Below are 17,569 nucleotides of genomic sequence, written 5' to 3'. Positions count from 1 at the left end.
CTTCTACACTGAGCAGCCCAACATTAATAGGTAGACACTGAGATTTTTACTCCAAAGATATTTGCAAAGAATAGTATATTTTGTTTGAGATTATTATTCTGTTAAAATAAGGGGATTACAGAATTAAAACCTGGTATTAATGGTTAAATATTTTTAAATAGCAAAATATGTAATCTTATTTCCTTTAATAGGATTCAAGGTAATTAGACAAATTGCTTAAAAACAGATTTTATATTTTCATCATATCCTAGGCTCACATTTTAATACTATCTATAACTAATATTACCACTTAAAATATAGAATTATACTGCAATTTAGTTTAGCTTTTTTTAAGTTATGAAAATTATCCCCCAAGGAAAGTCCCTGTGCAGAGATAAATTATTTTCATGGAAGAATACAAAATTTTTCACATATACCAGTTTCCTCAGGATATAATGATAATTATTCTTGCTTTTATGAAAATAATTTTAGTTAAGCAATTTTGAAAACTTTTGAGTCTGTGGCAAATAAAACACTAAAATACGGTGTATATTCTATAAATAAACATCCAATTTAAAAATCAAGAAATAAAAGTTCAAAACTTAGAATAGCTAAGTTATTTTTATGCAATATATAATATTATCCAGGTTTAAGAAAACTTTAATGACTAAGATAAATCACTTGATTCATTTCTAACACATCAAGGATTTTAAAACAATAAAACAACTTTTTAATCATCACTACTCTTTCAGCTTAAGCAACAGGACTACTGAAGTAAATGTTACTTAGAAACAATAATTATTCTTAATCAATAAGGCAATCAATCAAACCATTTGCCCTCATTCCAGGTAAAGCCTGCTAACCTATCAAGAGGCTTGAAAAGCAATTTTTAGGTTGGCAAATACCTGTTATTGCATAACTGACTATATATTATGAAGATTCACAGAAGGAGGGCAACACATTTATAAGAGTTGAAAGGGAAGAAAGATTGAGTTCTACCTCTGGTAGGCGATATTTAATATAGTTCAGGGCAGAGGTGGATTTACTATGAGGTTAAGAAAGCTTAAACTGCAACCGCCTTTACTTCCCATGGGCTCCTTTCAAAATACTGGAAGAGGGGCCGGCCCTAGTAATTTTGTATACATAATTTGGTACTCTTTTTCTTATGGAGCCGCCTCCTCCCTTCCCCCCAAGGTGTATAAACTTCAGGTCCCATAAAATCTGATCTAGCCCTTTTTAGTGGAAAATTTTCAGAATTAGGAAAATTCTATAGAATGTATAGGAAGCAATGGATAAAATCTGTAAGTTAGGAAAAGAGGATGCTGTTGGTCAATTCAATGAAAATCTATCAATTTCTAGGTACTCTGTTAGCATTAGAAAGACAAAACCTAATATATGGTTTCTGTCGGAAAGAAATTCACTATTTACAGATAATGTCACAAAACCAAGAAATAGCAGAATCTTTTCCTTTTCAAAAGTGATTCAATTTCTGTCAACATTACACATGGTTCTATCACTTGGGAGCTGCAACCTAGAAAGAGTTCCTTAACTTTCCTAGGTTTCTAGTCCTCATCTGTAAAACTGGGATAATAAGACTGACTCCACTTCAAGGGCTGCTAGACACAAAAATGAAACTGCATTTGTCAACTCTGCAGAGTGCTTACTAGTATTCACTCTTCTCTCCTTTGGTTTCACAATAAAAGTCGTGGGATAGCAGTTGCTTCTAGTTTTTGGAATTACTTTGCTGTCACCATTGCCAGATTGCATATTCCATAGAACAAAAGTGGATATTCAATGGCATTTGAGATCTACAGAAGATTCTGAACTAGCAAACTCAAAATATTCTTTCAGATTTCATCATAGCAGATTAACCTAGACTTGTGCATGGGTCTGCATTCTATAATCATCTCCTCTATCCAGAGCGTCTCCTATTTTGAAATGTATCTTCAAATTTCTTGACTCAGTTGTATTTCACAACATGTACCCCCATCTGATTAAAAACTAAGTTCCATATGGTATATACCTTTTTCTGAGAGTGTCTGTTTAGATTTCACAGGCAGGTGAACTCCTTTGCTTAGGTAAAATGCTAATGATATTAAGGTTGTAAGTATAAACTCTAAATAGGTTATTTTGTTTTATCTGATATAGAAAAGTAAATATACTTCTGTAAAATAAATGACACTATTATAAAGAAGAAAAGGAATAGATAAAACACAAAATATTATGGTTATGTAACTCAAAAAGTACATGCCTCAGTGAAATAAAAATAGTAAGTCACATATTCAAGAGAGTATATTTACCTTACACAGGATGGAGCAAAAGTATGTTTACAGTTGTTCATATAGAAAATAATATAATAATTAATAAATAATGATACAAAAATAAAATGTTTTCCATACTCACAACTGTAAACCCACCCTGTATTTTAGTATTCATGAATGGATTCCATTTAAATGAGTATTGATTCAATATAAAGTATTTTATCAAATCAGGTTTAAATTCTTAATTATTTATTTTTGGGGTAAGATTAGGAACGAGAGAATGTATTGCTGGTTTGTTCTGACAAAAGTAGGTGCTAGTAAAAGGCTGCAAAAATACGGGTAGATCAACTTTCTTACACAATGCCATGGTATTAGAAATTATGGCATATTAAGTTACACCTGTGCCAAATATGGAGTTCTTGATAGAACTGAATAGCTTGGAAAACAATAGACCTTGGGGAGCTATCTTGATAAATTTTAAGTAACTATATATTAGCAGGTCTACAACCTACATTCTAAGTAGCTTCAGGACAGAGGTGGAACCCATGAGTACAAGTATATGAAACCAGGGATTTGCCAGAAGAAAAAAAAGGAGGATTGGAACAATACAAGTTGCCTCCCATTATATGATCTGAACTATTTATTAAAAGACCCATATTCCAAGTCTCCTTTATAAATCTTAGTTTTAAAGTGAAGTTTTTAATAAAATACAATAAAACCTCTACACTGGGCAAGCAGTTGGACTTTACAAGTTCTCAGGTCCTAAAATCCTATTAACCAAATACCTCAGAACAAACCCAATATGTTTGTCAGTGGATGATTCTTTGTAGTGATATGACTTTCTAATTGGATATGAGTTTCAATAGATTTATTTAGAGCACTTAATTTTAGAGGCAGCTAAAATATAGGGTGAGACAAAATATGAAATACATCCCCTAGTAACCTATCTATCGAGAGATAAATTAAGCATAAGGTGGTCAGATTCTTGGGGCAGGAGAGAATCTTAAAATATGCTTTTACAGACGATCTTTTTAAAGTCAAAATAACTCCTTTGAAAATTAAATGATAATAAAGGAAGACATGAAAATCTTACTCATTAATAAGGTATACTGATTTTTTTAAAATCATGAAACAATACTCTAAAAGTCAGGGTTCTCTAGAGCTGCCCGTGCATCATAGTACCCACTCTGCACAGGTGGCTCCTGAGCCTGTGAAAAGTGGTTAGTCTGGACTGAGATGTGCTTTTAAGTATGAAATGTACATTGCATTTCGAAGACAAAGTACAAAACAGTAAAATACCTCATAAATAATGTTTTTATAGCTGATTACACATTGACATAATAGTAGTAGGAAACGGCATGAAATTATCTGTGAAAACCTCTTTCAATTCCCAAAGCTGTGATCCCATGACAAAATTGCATTTCTAAGGAGGAAATCACTATTCATTTTGTAGGCAAGGAATTATTTTTAGACATTGAAGAGCTAAATTACTATTTATAAATGCTATGAGGACTTTCAGACTTAAATTCAGTGGATGTTATACTCCTGTGTTTTTTCTTCTTAAATTGGTAGTGACTTTACTGGGAAAGACTCTATTTTCCCAGACATAAGTATGCACTTCCCCAATCATTATCAGTTTAGACAAAATTTCTTTTAGTCTTGTGAAAAATCCTGAACAAAGGCTTTGGGAAGGGTCACTTGTCTGTATAAAAAGGAAGTTAAGGGCAAATGTTTGTTTTAAACCCATGGAGTTGATGATGAAGCTTCTTAACATGAATGGAAAGATCTACATGTTCAGGCGATTGTTCTTTGCTTCTCTTTACATTTCTTCAATGGGCATTGCTTAGTGCCAATACTCATTTTATTTACTTAACACTCACTCATACAGGGCTTATTTTGTGCTGGACACTATTCTTAGTACTTTACAAATTTCAACTAACTTAATCCTTATAACAGCTGTTTGGGGTGAAACCATTATTTTCTCCATTTTAGGCATAAGGAAACAGAAACCCAAGCAGGTTTAATGACGGGTACTAAGTCACTCAGCAGTAGAGGGGCAGAGGCAGGCTATAACCCAGGCAGTCTGGCTCCCGAGTTTGCGGTTGAAACCACTTCACTACAATGTCTCCCTGTCTCACTGCTGCAGCCTTTTATTCCACCGCCACCACCCTGACATTACCAATTTATAACAGCATACTGAATTTTCAAAGTCAGACATTTTAGGTAATTGACCTAATAAGGAAAGATGCTTAAAAAAAAAAAAAAAGGTTCAAGGCACCATTACAAACATGTAATTCTGTGTACTCACCGCCACACTTGCCTCTTGTTCCGTGTCTGGCACGTAAGGGTAATGGTTATAAAACATATCATTTCGCACCATTTTCTTCCTCATTCTGCAGGGCCCTTCTGTCATCTCCAGCATCCATTTATCTAGATGGGAGCCGATGGGGGGACCCCATAACCCTCGCTCCCGCAGCAGTTCATACTCGATTTGGTACCACTCCTCAGTCACATACTTCAAGGCATTTTGCTGGCGCTGTGGGGAAGGAGTCCAGGTTGGTTTTTGAGCAAAAGTAAGAGTAACAATGAAAAATCTACAAATACCTTAAAAACAAGTTAATATCTGGAAACAAATATTGCCAACACACTAGATTACTGATAAGCTTTGTAACATTTCCAAAGATTTTAGGGAAAGAATATAAACATGCAGCTCTGATAGGGAACTTTACATTCACATAAAATGTTTTAACAGTAGATGGTTATAAATAACTTATTTATTTAATGATTCATTGAATATATGTATACAACCTAAGTCTAAGAACAAAGATCTCTTTATAGACCCAACAGTAAAACTTACTGAATGAATAATCATAAAGTTACATGAAATCATAGTAGCACTTATATGTTCAGGGGGTAGCAGAATTCCCTAAAATAACTCGTCTAGTGTTATGACCACAAAATATTAGCAGTTTAGCATTCAGCAATCGTTAATAGACTTCAAAACAGTTGCTTTGGAAATAAAATATTTAGGATAAGCTGTAGAGTAATAATGAATTCACAAAGAAGCTTTCATTGAGTTTATTTTTTACTGACAATCACCAGCAACTGTAATAAAAAACCTTATTTTATGTGTTTAGAATTTCAAGAGACTTCTCAGAAACTTTGATGCATATTTTCACAATCTCCTAGGTAAGTCTGAATGACAGGGATCTGTATATTTTAATTTTTATTAGAAACAATGATTTGAATGTTGAATGTCATTATTGAATGTTAACAGGTTTCAGGTGTGATGATTTCAAATTTGTTAATTTTTTAATGCAGTTTGCCTATAGAAAATTCAAAATTTTGATCTTAAAACCAATAGCCACAGTAACTATTGGCAGGAATAATTAAAATAATCTAATGATGAATGCAGTTCAGCAACTTAGCCTTAAAATGGGTAGGAACAGAGTCCTTTCCCACTTAAGAAATGCAAAACACCATTCTACTCGCTCAGTGGAGAGGAGATTAAAAATGGCAACCGAGTAAGTGGATGCTGTATGGACACACTTCCAGGACCAAAGTGGAATTACAACTGAAATACAGAAAAACTTCCTGAATAATCAACGGAAGACTCGCTGGAGAGAACCCTGATACATGAGGACCGAAAGTGGAGGCTGCATAGAGACTGGTAGGAGGGGTGGAGGCACGAAAGGGCTGGTCAGGCGCCCACAGTCGGCAACTGAAGTCCCAGAGAGATATCTCAGCTGTGGGGAGTTGCCACCGAGAACTCTGGGGTCTAATCCCTAAGCTGGGCTCCCCAGCAGAAAGCACCACAACTGAGAAGGGTACCCACATAACATCTGGCTGTGAAAAGCAGTGGGGTTGCTGTCTGCCAGGGAGAGACGGCTGGAAATTCAGGCACTCTCTTAAAGGACCAATGCACAAAATTCCCTGAGGAGCCACACACCTTGTGCTCCAGCAGAGGGAAGGCAGAGTGGACTGAAGCTATGTGAGAAGAAGCCAGGATTGGGGACTCAGGCGTTAAAGCTCAGAAGGCAGACACCCCGGTTTCCTGTGCTGAGTCATTCTCTCATGCAGTGGAGGACATCTTTCCCACACACACATTTGGTATACAGGAGGACTTGCCTGAGGGGAACACAGTTGACCCCACCCTATTGGAAAACATCTTGCCCTGAGGCCACTTAAGAGACTAAAAATAACAATTAGCCTCCAGGCATAAGTAATTGCCCCACCCTGTTGAAAAAACTCACCCCACACCCCAGGACAATTGCCTGGGTACAATTCAAGTCAGAATCCTATCAGTCTGTAGGCAGAGGCAGTCTCTGGAGGGCTTTGAGTTTTTGTCTGACCTAATTAGTCAGAAATAGTATTTGACACTGTCCTGCATTAGAGATTGAGAGGTGTGGAGGATCTACCTAATAGTCACAAACCCAAAGAGGCAGCCAAAATGTGGAGACAAAGAAAAAAACTCCAAAGAACAAGAGAATTCTCCAGAAGAAGAGATAAACGAAGCAGAGATAAGAAATTTATCTGAAACAGAGTTCAGAGTAATGTGCTCAATAACATGAGAAAAGATATAGTAACTATGAAAACAGAAATAAAGAATGACATAGCACAAATAAAGAACACATTGGAAGGAATACATAGCATATTAGGGGAAGCTGAGGATTGAATCAGTGAATTTGAAGACAGTGTTGAAAAAAATCAGAGAACCAAAAAGGGGGAAAAAAAAACCAATAAAAAAACAGGAGGACAGCTTAAGGGAGCTGTGGGACAACATGACATGTAACAATATTAGAATAACAGGTGTGCCAGAGAGTCATAAAGGGAGAAAGGGATAGAGAATGTAACTGAAGAAATAATGGCAGAAAACTTCCCTAACCTGGTAAAGGAAAAACTCGCACAAGTTCAGGAGGCACAGAGAACCCCAAGCAAGAAGAACCCAAACAGGCCCACGCCCAGACACATCATAATTAAAATGCCAAAAATTAAAGACAAAGAGAGGATCTTAAAGGCAGCAAAAGAAAAGCAAACTGTTACCTACAAAGCAGTTCCCATAAGGCTGACACATGATTTCTCATCAGAAACCCTACAGGCCAGAAGGAAATGGCATGAAGTACTCAAGGTAATGGAAAGCAAGGATCTGAAACCAAGATTACTATATCCAGCAAGGCTATCATTCAAAATAGACGGTCAAATAAAGAGCTTCCTGGACAAAAAAAAAGGCTAAAGAAGTTCCTCACCACCAAGCCAGCATTACACGAAATGCTAAAGGGACTGCTGTAATGAGAAGAAATAGAGAGAGAAACCTAGGCTACAGAATTAAAATAGAAATAAATACCTATCAATAATAACCCTAAATGTAAATAGGTTAAATGCTCTAATCAAAAGGCACAGGGTAGCTGAATGGATACAAAAACATGACCCAACTATATGCTGTCTACAAGAGACCCACCTCAGAACAAAAGACACACACAGGATGAGAGTGAAGTGATGGAAAAAATAAAAAATAGCTAGAGTAGCAATACTCATATCCGACAAAACAGACTTCAAAATGAAGGCCATCATAAGAGAAATCAAAGGTCACTACAGAAATGCAAAACATACCAAGATTGTGATTATGGACTCTTACCTCCTGATGTTCCTTATATTGTGTGTCTACTAAGTCACGAACAACAGCGATATGTGTAAACATCCACTGAGAAATCTCCTGACAATGGACAGAAAAAGAATTTAATATTTCATGTATTTCCTGGAAAAAACGAGTTAACTAGCCTTGAAATTAATGCTGAACAATTAGTTAAAATTCAGTTAAAGTCACCACTACACATAGTCTCAACAAGCTCTGAAAGATGACTTATGTGATGAAACTAATGGAGGAATGTGTGTAGAACTCAAAAACCCTTCCCTGCCCCACCCAATGCCGATCAGGGAAGGTTTGCTGCTGAGCTTCTGGGAATGCTGTTGCTACCTTCAGGGATCACTTCAGCTGCAGAGAGCTGCCTGGGCACCCCATACCCAATGACTGATAGATTTGGGGGTCAGCCATTTCAGCTCAGTACCAGTCAACTCTGAGAGGCTATTTTGGCCCCTGAAGGTCTACTTAGGTTGGCTGAGTATGTCACGGGACCTGCACTATAGCCTGGCATTTTCCTGTGACCAATCCTGCTTCCTTCTTTCATAGGTAATAACCACAAGGGAACCCCAATCAACATCACACACACTAAACTACTTCTCAGACTGTGCTTCCTGGGAACCCCAGCTGCCACTTGGAATGATGGATACACACAGTTCCTTTCAGACCCTTTCCCACTGAGACTTGGGGATGGCAGAGAGAGTATGATGAGGAAGAAATTAATACTGGAAATAGATGTGTTTTTTTTTAAAAAAAACAGTCACAGGCATATATATATATATATATATATATATATATATATATGATTTATTTTAAAAGGCCATTTTTGTTCTGCTATTACTTTAAAATATCAGTAACAAAATTATCAGAAGTTCATAAAAATCATTCATAGTTTGATCATATATCAATATCTGAATCTCATCTTATGTCCAGTTATGAAATGGATGTAAACACATAGCACTCATAATGCAATTATATCACAATAAAACAAGAGACATTACCGCAATCTAGAGTTATTTCTCTTTTTTTTGACAAATGATTGCTATGTTTTTATTTTTTATTGCATATATTTTTATTGATTTCAGAGAGGAAGAGAGAGGGAGAGAGAGAGAAACATCAATGATGACAGAGAATCATTGATTGGCTGCCTCCTACACAACCCTCACTGAAGCTCAAACCCGCAACCCGGGCATGTGCCCATGACCGGAATTGAACCCGGGACCCCAGTCCACAGGCCGATGCTCTATCCACAGAGCCAAACCGGCCAGGGCTAGAGTTATATCTATCTCTCTACTAGAGCAAAAATGTGGAAAAGTTCCATTTCAAGTCATGTGCGTGTACATGTTAAATGTGTTATATAAACCTCCACAATTAAACCCTGAAATATAAATTTCTAATCATATCATGAATTAAAGCAAACAGTGTACCTGGGTGGAAAGGCTGTGTTTATTGAGACCACTCTCCTTCCGATTCCTTCTTGATCCTGTTAACTTGGAGAGACCGAAGCCGCTGCTTACGCGGGACAGCTTGGATTGAGAGGTGGGCACTAAAGCCTCTCCGCGACTGATGCATTTCTTTTCATGGGCTACGAAATTAAACTCAGGTTATCTTACAATTTCTCCATGTATTTATCAGTCTTACTTTCAATACTCTGGCATCATGGTGACAAACCACAATTCTGTAGTTATCAGAAGCAGTTTACACTACAGACACATTCTCTTAGGTGTGCACTCTTTTTTATTGGTGATCTTGGATAAGGATAGTTGCTTGACAATTATGACACTGGTTGAATTTACCTTTCATTGAAACTTCACGCTCTGCAGTAATATGCAAATTTAATGAAATTGGTTTCTATGTTAATAACAATTCACAATTCTCTATCTAAAATCTTTGATGCTGGGTATACTTTGGAATTTAAAATGTTCTGAATTTTAAAAAGGTGATACAGTACACAAACTAAATTTCATTATATAACACTACCACAGGGTCTATGGTGGTAAACCATATTTTAACATATTAATATTTCTGTGCAAAATGTATAAATATTCATTCCAAGTAGAATAAATATAGGTTAGGTTTGCTACCAATGAATTTTGGGACCAAATTAATGAAAAAACCTTGGGTTTTCAGGGATTTTTGAACTTCAGAATTAAAGACAAGGAATTGTGGACTCATAGCCATGATGGTGACCATACTAAAGCTATAAGCAATATATTATTTTCCAAACTCATAGAATCCTGATGTATAGCACACCTTAGATTTTTTAATCTGAGAAGAAAAGCCAAATCTCAGCATAATCTAGAATGATTATTCTAGAATTGGTTATACTGTATTGATTTTTATTTCGACTGCTGTCATAATATCCTTTCGGGAAAGTTTTAATTACGTATCTAAAGTACACCCATATTTAACACCCTTGTGTAAATCTTCTGGTCACAGGATCTCTGCAGACTTTCTTACCCAAATGATTCTGCCAGCACTTCAAACCAGCTTCTTCAATGAGTGGCCTCGCTACGGCAATGTCCACGTGGCCCCTTTCATTCACAGGGAGAGTGACTTTGAAAAGCTCCTCTAAGGCTTGTTTCTTACTATGTATCAATTCAGTCCAAACTCTATTGACAGCTTTTATGAGAAGCTGTCGCCCTAGGAAATGAAAAAAAGAAACAGATAAAAAACAATATAAAATTAGTATTTTTCTTCATGAATTACATTTAAGAATTTCAACTATAGTCCTTATGGTAAAAAAAAAAAAAATGCTTTATATCCTATCCAGATCAGTAAAAAAGATTATTCAGATAACCAAAAATGTGGTTGGCTACTTGGAAAACATAAACAACAACAACAACAACAAAAAACACCACAAAAAACCACACACAACTTTATGTTCATGTAAAAAACTACATTTTTATTTATAAAATTGGAGATCATATACATATTTCATTATCTAGCTTCTTCTAAATAAGAAAAAATCATCCCTCATGAAAATTTTGAGATCTCAATATTTAAGGTAAGCTCAAAATTAAGTTGTTCTCAAATATTTTGCAAAAGAAAAGAATAAACAAAGATATTTTTAAGTGTTTACTATTAAATTCCCTCTTGCTCTGCATTCCTTAATAATGTGTCTAACTCTTGCTCTAGAACAGTCAATCTTAGCAAGTAACAGAATCACCTTGAGGTCTGCTGACTGCTGGTCAGAGTTTCTGACTCAGCAGATCTGAGTGAGGACAATCTGCTTTCTAGTAAGTTCCCTAATGATGGGGATGTTGTGAGTCTGAGAACCTTGCATTGAGAACCAATGTTCTTAACTGTCAGGTCCTTGAGGGGAAGAGGAAGGGGTGAAAACAATCACTGGGCCCTCAGTTTCTGGGGGTTCAAGAACTTTTGGTGAAAAGAGAATAAGTTAATGCTTAAATGACTGAAAGACTGAGTGCTGGACTTCCGAAGGATAAAATCATATGCAAAACTACCACACCATATTGCTGGGGAGATAAACACTACTATAATGATCTAATTATTATATTTTTCTTTTTTTTTACTAAACAATGTGGAAATAAATCAATCCACCCAAAGCCCTTCAGGCATAATACTTAACAAATTAACCAAGAAAACTAAATTAAAAATAGAGAACAGAAAGAGAAAAATGGTAGTAATGACAATCCATGTCAGGCAATATTTACCTCTGTCGTGATATGTATGCCTAACTCTACCAACAGGCAGCTCTCTTTATGGTAAGTGCCAAGTTAGTATTTGCACTAGTAATTGTAAACTGAAATATCATTAAGATTCCCAATGTTACTAGAAAACGTTAAGGTCTAGAAATATCAGTGGTTATGGTTTTCCCATCTTGGCATAAGGACATGCGCAGCTACCATGTCAGTGTATGCTGGTGGGCATATCAGTGTATTTACAGGTATGTCCCACTGGGAGACTGGTGTGTCAATTAATGAGTGGGAAGGAAAGGGAAAAAAAAAACTGAGGTACTCACCTTCACTAATATCTTGGCTGTAACCACCATCTGGTTCAATGTCAGAGGGGATCATAATGTGCCAGGTAGTCATGCGGGCTTCTGCTTCCAGTCCAAATCCATCCACGTTGCTGAAAAATGTGTCAGTTTAAACTATATGAAGGAAATGATTATAGCTAAAAAACTCTAATAACTAAGTATTTTCTGCAGACACAAGTAAATGTTGGCTCTATTAACACGATTACAAAGCTCCACGATTGACAGACCACACTCAGCAGATGCACAAAACAGAATGGCTAGTTTACAATAAAAATGCCATTTTAAGGGGTAGTCTCACAAATCCACTTGACTAAATGTAATTACACTAAACTACAGCATTGAGATGAACATCTTAATATTTAAGACACTTTTTGATGAACATTTTTACCTAAAAATTACAAAAAGTTCATTAAGAACATTCTCCTCATATGCCCATGCCCCTGCCCCCTCTCCAGTCTTAATCACAGCACTCTTTCCTCCAGCACTCTTTCCTCCAGCAGCAAAGTACTTGCAGTTTCCCAAATGTGTCATATGTTTTTTCCCCTCTGGGCAATCACACAGATGGCTCTTCCTACATCCCTCTTCCTCGACCTCTTTGAAGGGTTAACCTCTTCCTCAACCAGGTTCAAGATGGAACTTAGCAGGTGTTTCTACCAGGTGAGTGGCACCCAGCACATGCTTCCAAAGCACCTTGCTTCTAGCTTCTAGCACTCAGCACACCTGACTGGTCTTGCTTAGTTAGCTGTCCTCCCTCCTAGATTGCACGCTCCAAGGCCCTGCCACAGGGTCTTTCTTGCTCACATCCCAGTCTTTAATTCAATGCCTGGACCCAGCAGTCACTATAGAAATATCTGACAAAGCAATCAATGGAAAAATACTAATTTCACCCATTTACCATACACCATTGTATTTATTCACTGTATTCTTTTCTTTTTATTCCTCTCAACTTCCAACAATGTGTATTTTAATTACTTTGAAATAAATCTTTTTAAAATTATATACATAGGGTAATTAGTGAAAAATTTAAAGATATAGAAAGTTAAAAAAATACGCATTTCATTGAAAAAAAGCAACAGTTGACTTTTACCTTTTGCATTAAGTTTTAGATAAAACTGAGATTAAAGGAAAAAGAATTATTACTATCAATAAAAATAAAACAAAAGTTTTGGTGAAATAACATCAAAGACAAATTCAAGGTGGCAAACTGAACCTAAAGGAGTTACCTTCCAACATGCAGATTAATAAGGCAGTGAGCCAGACAGCTGATGAATTCTTGGTCATGGTTCCCAGGTCCCAGGATCAAGTTCCTGTTCACAGTCAGGACCCGGAGGGAATCAAGGAGAGCTACTTGCTGTGGAACAGTTTTGTGTGCCCGTGAGAATTGGTACAGGATCGTCCTATTGAGGCAGTGATAGACCGCATCCAGGGACAGTCCCTGGGATCTTCTCTTTGACTAAGGATATGAAAGATACTTTATTCAGTAAGATGGGCAAAAATAAAAGATCTGCTTATCATTCACATATGAACATTTACTACATTTATTATGTATCAGATGACATGCTAAGTACTGGGTTGCAAAGTTAAAAAATATAAAGCTCTTGCTATTAATGGGGTTCAGAATCCAAGAGACACATAATGGAATTGAATGAGATGAGTGCTATGTAAAAATACCCCTGCCAAGAACATGAGGAAGTGCCATCTGAGTAGTCTCCTACCGCACAAGCTGTTAGGGTGAATGGTCTCTACACCAAACTACTAAGAAGAAAATTACCTAAAATTTTTAGTTAAAAACTTTTAATATTCTAGTATCATTCCCTCACTTGAGAACTTCTCTCTTTGGCTTAAATACAAATTTAGTTCTCAAGTAATTCTTAGATGACAAGAAAGAACCTATGCACCATATGCTAATAAAATATAATAACAGTATTTCCTACTTTCTACATAATGTGTTAATTAATAATCACTCATGCTAAACCAGGCAAATTTTCCTTAGGCAAAGGCACCACCAACACACGCCAAAATAACATCTTCAAAGGAACAACGACTACAGTGGACTTTGTAAAGATTCAATCACAAGAAGAGAATAATCCTTTGATATCAACTCTTCATGCTCTGTTAGCCTTTACACACTGATGAATCATACTGTAAAAAACTTATCAAATTTATTAACTTAAATTATTTAAATTAAAAGGAAACTAGCTATCTGGGCAGCAAACAGCAACACCCGTAGGGAGACAACGAGAGCTCACAGCCTGAGAGAACCAGATAACCTCACAAGGGACACACTGGCACTGGATATGGGTAAGGGGGAAAAAGGGTTACAAGTCTACATTTTTTATTCACTTTTAATAAGCTGAGTTTTATGCTAAATGTTAACATTCATTATCTTATTAGTTACACTTATTTCCAACAATTTTGACACCTTAGGAAAAGTTTTTCAATTGGAAAACATGTATTCTACAAGTAATAGTGACAATGAATTACCTGTGCAATTAGTTGAATTATAAAATCTATAAGAAGTTTAGATTCTTTGTTGAACATGCCTTGCCAAAGTTTGTCCACCACACGTTGTGTGAAATAAAACACATTGTTCACCAATACCTGGTAGCTTCCTCCACTGGTAATAGGTAGAGATGCATCTTCCCCTAAATTCCAGCAGGAAAAAGATGTCTAAGAAAATTGGTATCTACCAGCATAAGACCAGATCCTTACACAGATCAGGTTAAGGCAAAATGAGCACATCTATGGAAATAAGACCAATAGCTCTTAGGCACTACTTTAAGAAAATGATGTTCATGGCTAGAAATCATGATAAATGTTGAAAGAAACGACTTCTGCAGGATAAAAACGTAATAGATTGAGACTGTGAAGTCTCTTATTGCCTTTAGACAGTCTGTGGTAAGCAAACTGTTCTTCAACTTAAACAGCCAGTGACAGATGATCTCTGTTTCAGAGAAAAGTCAACAGATTTTTAGCTGAAAACTAATAAAGGGTAAAATAAACCATTAAACAAAACTCTCAATTTTGGAGTAAATCTTTAATAGTGACGAAGCAATAAAGGCAGAAGTGAGGCTCAGAAGAATTGTGAAAAATAAAGTACAACCAGGGTGGTGGTGTCACCCCTAATGACTGCCACAAGCACGGTCTCTCTTATAAAAGCTGCCCAGTGTCTGCTATGTGCATTCTGCTTCAACACTAATTCTCCCAGCTGCTCTTCATCAGAGTTTCCCCCGAAGCCTGTCCTTTCTAGAAATTCTAGAGCCTCTGCCGACTGTGATTATTTCCACCCAACTCTAAATTACTCCATTATGCAAAACTCATTTTGTGTCTTGATGTAGTAAGATAGTACAACATAGACAGTATCACAAGTGATAAAAACAAAAGTCTGATTTTATACCATGCTTTGAGAATTGCATGTTAAGTCAATAGACTTACCAAAGATTTCTTGGCAAGTCACTTTGCAAAAATATGATAATTTAAGGACAGGGAGATTCTATGAATAATATTACCAGGAACACAAGTAGCAAATATACTAACTCATTACTTTTCCTTCACCTTTAAATTGGATCACTGTTTCACATATAAATGTTAGCTCCACTGTAAATGTATAAATTTTGTATTTTTATTGTAATTAGATAGACATACAGAAAACAACATTTTAATGTGTCTTGAATTTATGTCCTAGAAGCCATCCTAAAGAATAACATATACATACCTGTCACCCAACAATTCCACTCATAGGTATATACTCAGCAGATATGTATAAATATTGTACATAGAGGGTACATGCAGCAAAAAGTAGGTTTACAGTTATTTGTATGGAAATAATACAATAAATAACAAATAATACAAGAATAAACTGTTTCGCATACTCACAACTGTAAACCTTTTATCTCACCCTGTATATGTGACCCATATGAACCAGAATGTTTATAGCAGCTTTATTTTTAATTGTCTCAAACTGAAAACTGACAAATGCCCATCAACAGCAAAGTGGATACATTTAGATATTCATCATCTGGTGGAGTACTATATAGTAATGAACTCCTGCTACATCCAACCTGAATAAATCTCACATATACACTGTTGAATGTAAGAAACTAGACTAAAAAGAATACATACTGTATGATTCCATTTAATCGAGTTCAAAAGCAGAGAAAAGGAATCTGTTGTTTTAGAAGTTGGGACAATGATTTATTGAGTCATATGTGGGTCACGGTAGAAGGGGAGTTTCTGGAGTACTGGCAATGCATTTCTGAGATGTTTTATACAGGCGTATTGTCTGGGTGAGAATTCATGGAGTTCCACATTCATAAATATTACAGTGAAAAAGTTAATGTAAAAGTATTGTTATTCAAAAAACTATAGTAATTCATGTAATATATTTAAAAAATTTTTTTTTCTCTTTCCTTGTCCTCTTTCTGCCACCCCACGTGCACAGATGTGGACAACCACCGTAAGTACTTCCCTGCTGATGGCCTTTTCCTCATTATAGAAAAAGTAGAGGCCCCGTGTACGAAATTTGTGCACTGGAGGTGGGGGTGTCCCTCAGCCCGGCCTGAGCCCTCTTGCATTCCGGGACCCCTCTGGGGATGTCTGCCTGCGGCTTAGGCCCGATCGCCCCCGGGACATCCCTCTCACAGTCCAGGACACCTCGCTCCTTACTGCCTGCCTGCTTGCTGCTCCTTACCATTTGGCTCGCTGTTCCTTAGTGCTTTGGAGGAGGCGGGAGAGACTCCCACCACCGCTGGGCTTCTGGCTGAGTGGTGCTCCCCCTGTGGGAGTGCACTGACCACCAGGGGGCAGCTTTTGAGTTGAGTGTCTACCCCCTGGTGGTCAGTGCGCATCATAGTGACCGATCATTCCCTTCCGCCGATCATTCTGCATATTAGGGTTGTGTTATATAGGACACCAACAAGAGGGGGAAATGAACAGAAAAGAGGAAAGAGATGAATTTAGAAAGGAGATATACATGGGGTATATAGAGAGAAGAACAGTGATTATAGATACCTTTAAAGTGAAAATAAAACAGTATTTATTACCTAGTAATACATCAGCTGCAAGCAAATGGTCCATCACGCTATCCAAAATGTAAGTCTGAAATTCTTTTTGCTGAGTTCTTGTAGATCTTTCAGGGGAAGCCTAATCAATAAAACGAAGAATTAGAAACAGAACCAACTAAACAAAGATAAGGGCTCAACCATAATTATACTACTAAATATATCAAAGATTTAAATAATTTATTTGTAAATAATATAACTTGAGATTATATATATTCTTATACTTCTGATCACAGAATTTTAAAACATTGAAGCAAAGGTGAAACATCATCTTCTTTTGAATCAATTCCTCCAAAAATAGTATTCTAAACATCACAAATACTTAATAACTATCTGATAATCTATTCTTATACCTCACTTTCAAGAGATCTAGCAGTTTATTTTGAGATACAGATAAAAACTTATAAATCTACTCTGGATCATAATCAGCTCAAAGGATAAGTAGTAATGAGTAGGTTTCATCAATTCTTAACTAGACAAAGTTTTGAAGTCTGCAAAACAGAGGGACCATAGAACATAGAGAAGTAGCTTGATCAATCAACAATATTTATTTTTACTTGATTAAAAGTACTTGTTTGTATTCTACAGGATTTATGGCGGGCTCAAACACCAATGGGCATTTAATCCT

General features: G+C 36.4%; 1 protein-coding gene across 6 annotated transcripts in view; it reads right to left on the bottom strand.

The window, feature by feature from the left end:
- Positions 1-17,569, bottom strand: part of WDFY3 (WD repeat and FYVE domain containing 3) — a 272,662-nt gene that overhangs the window by 51,486 nt on the left and 203,607 nt on the right. For all 6 annotated transcript variants that reach the window (XM_079786784.1, XM_079786785.1, XM_079786783.1 and 3 more), the window contains 8 exons: positions 16,924-17,023; positions 14,366-14,526; positions 13,105-13,334; positions 11,864-11,973; positions 10,339-10,521; positions 9,306-9,463; positions 7,876-7,953; positions 4,549-4,776 (listed from right to left, as the gene is read on the bottom strand). In XM_079786784.1, the coding sequence (XP_079642910.1) occupies positions 4,549-4,776; positions 7,876-7,953; positions 9,306-9,463; positions 10,339-10,521; positions 11,864-11,973; positions 13,105-13,334; positions 14,366-14,526; positions 16,924-17,023 (1,248 nt within the window). The remainder of the gene's footprint in view (positions 1-4,548; positions 4,777-7,875; positions 7,954-9,305; positions 9,464-10,338; positions 10,522-11,863; positions 11,974-13,104; positions 13,335-14,365; positions 14,527-16,923; positions 17,024-17,569) is intronic.

The sequence above is a fragment of the Cnephaeus nilssonii genome, assembly GCF_951640355.1.
Source record: "Cnephaeus nilssonii genome assembly, chromosome: 1".
NCBI classification, from domain to species: domain Eukaryota; kingdom Metazoa; phylum Chordata; class Mammalia; order Chiroptera; family Vespertilionidae; genus Cnephaeus; species Cnephaeus nilssonii.
The sequence above is the reverse complement of the archived record's forward strand: the minus strand, read 5'-3'. Positions and strand labels throughout refer to the sequence as shown.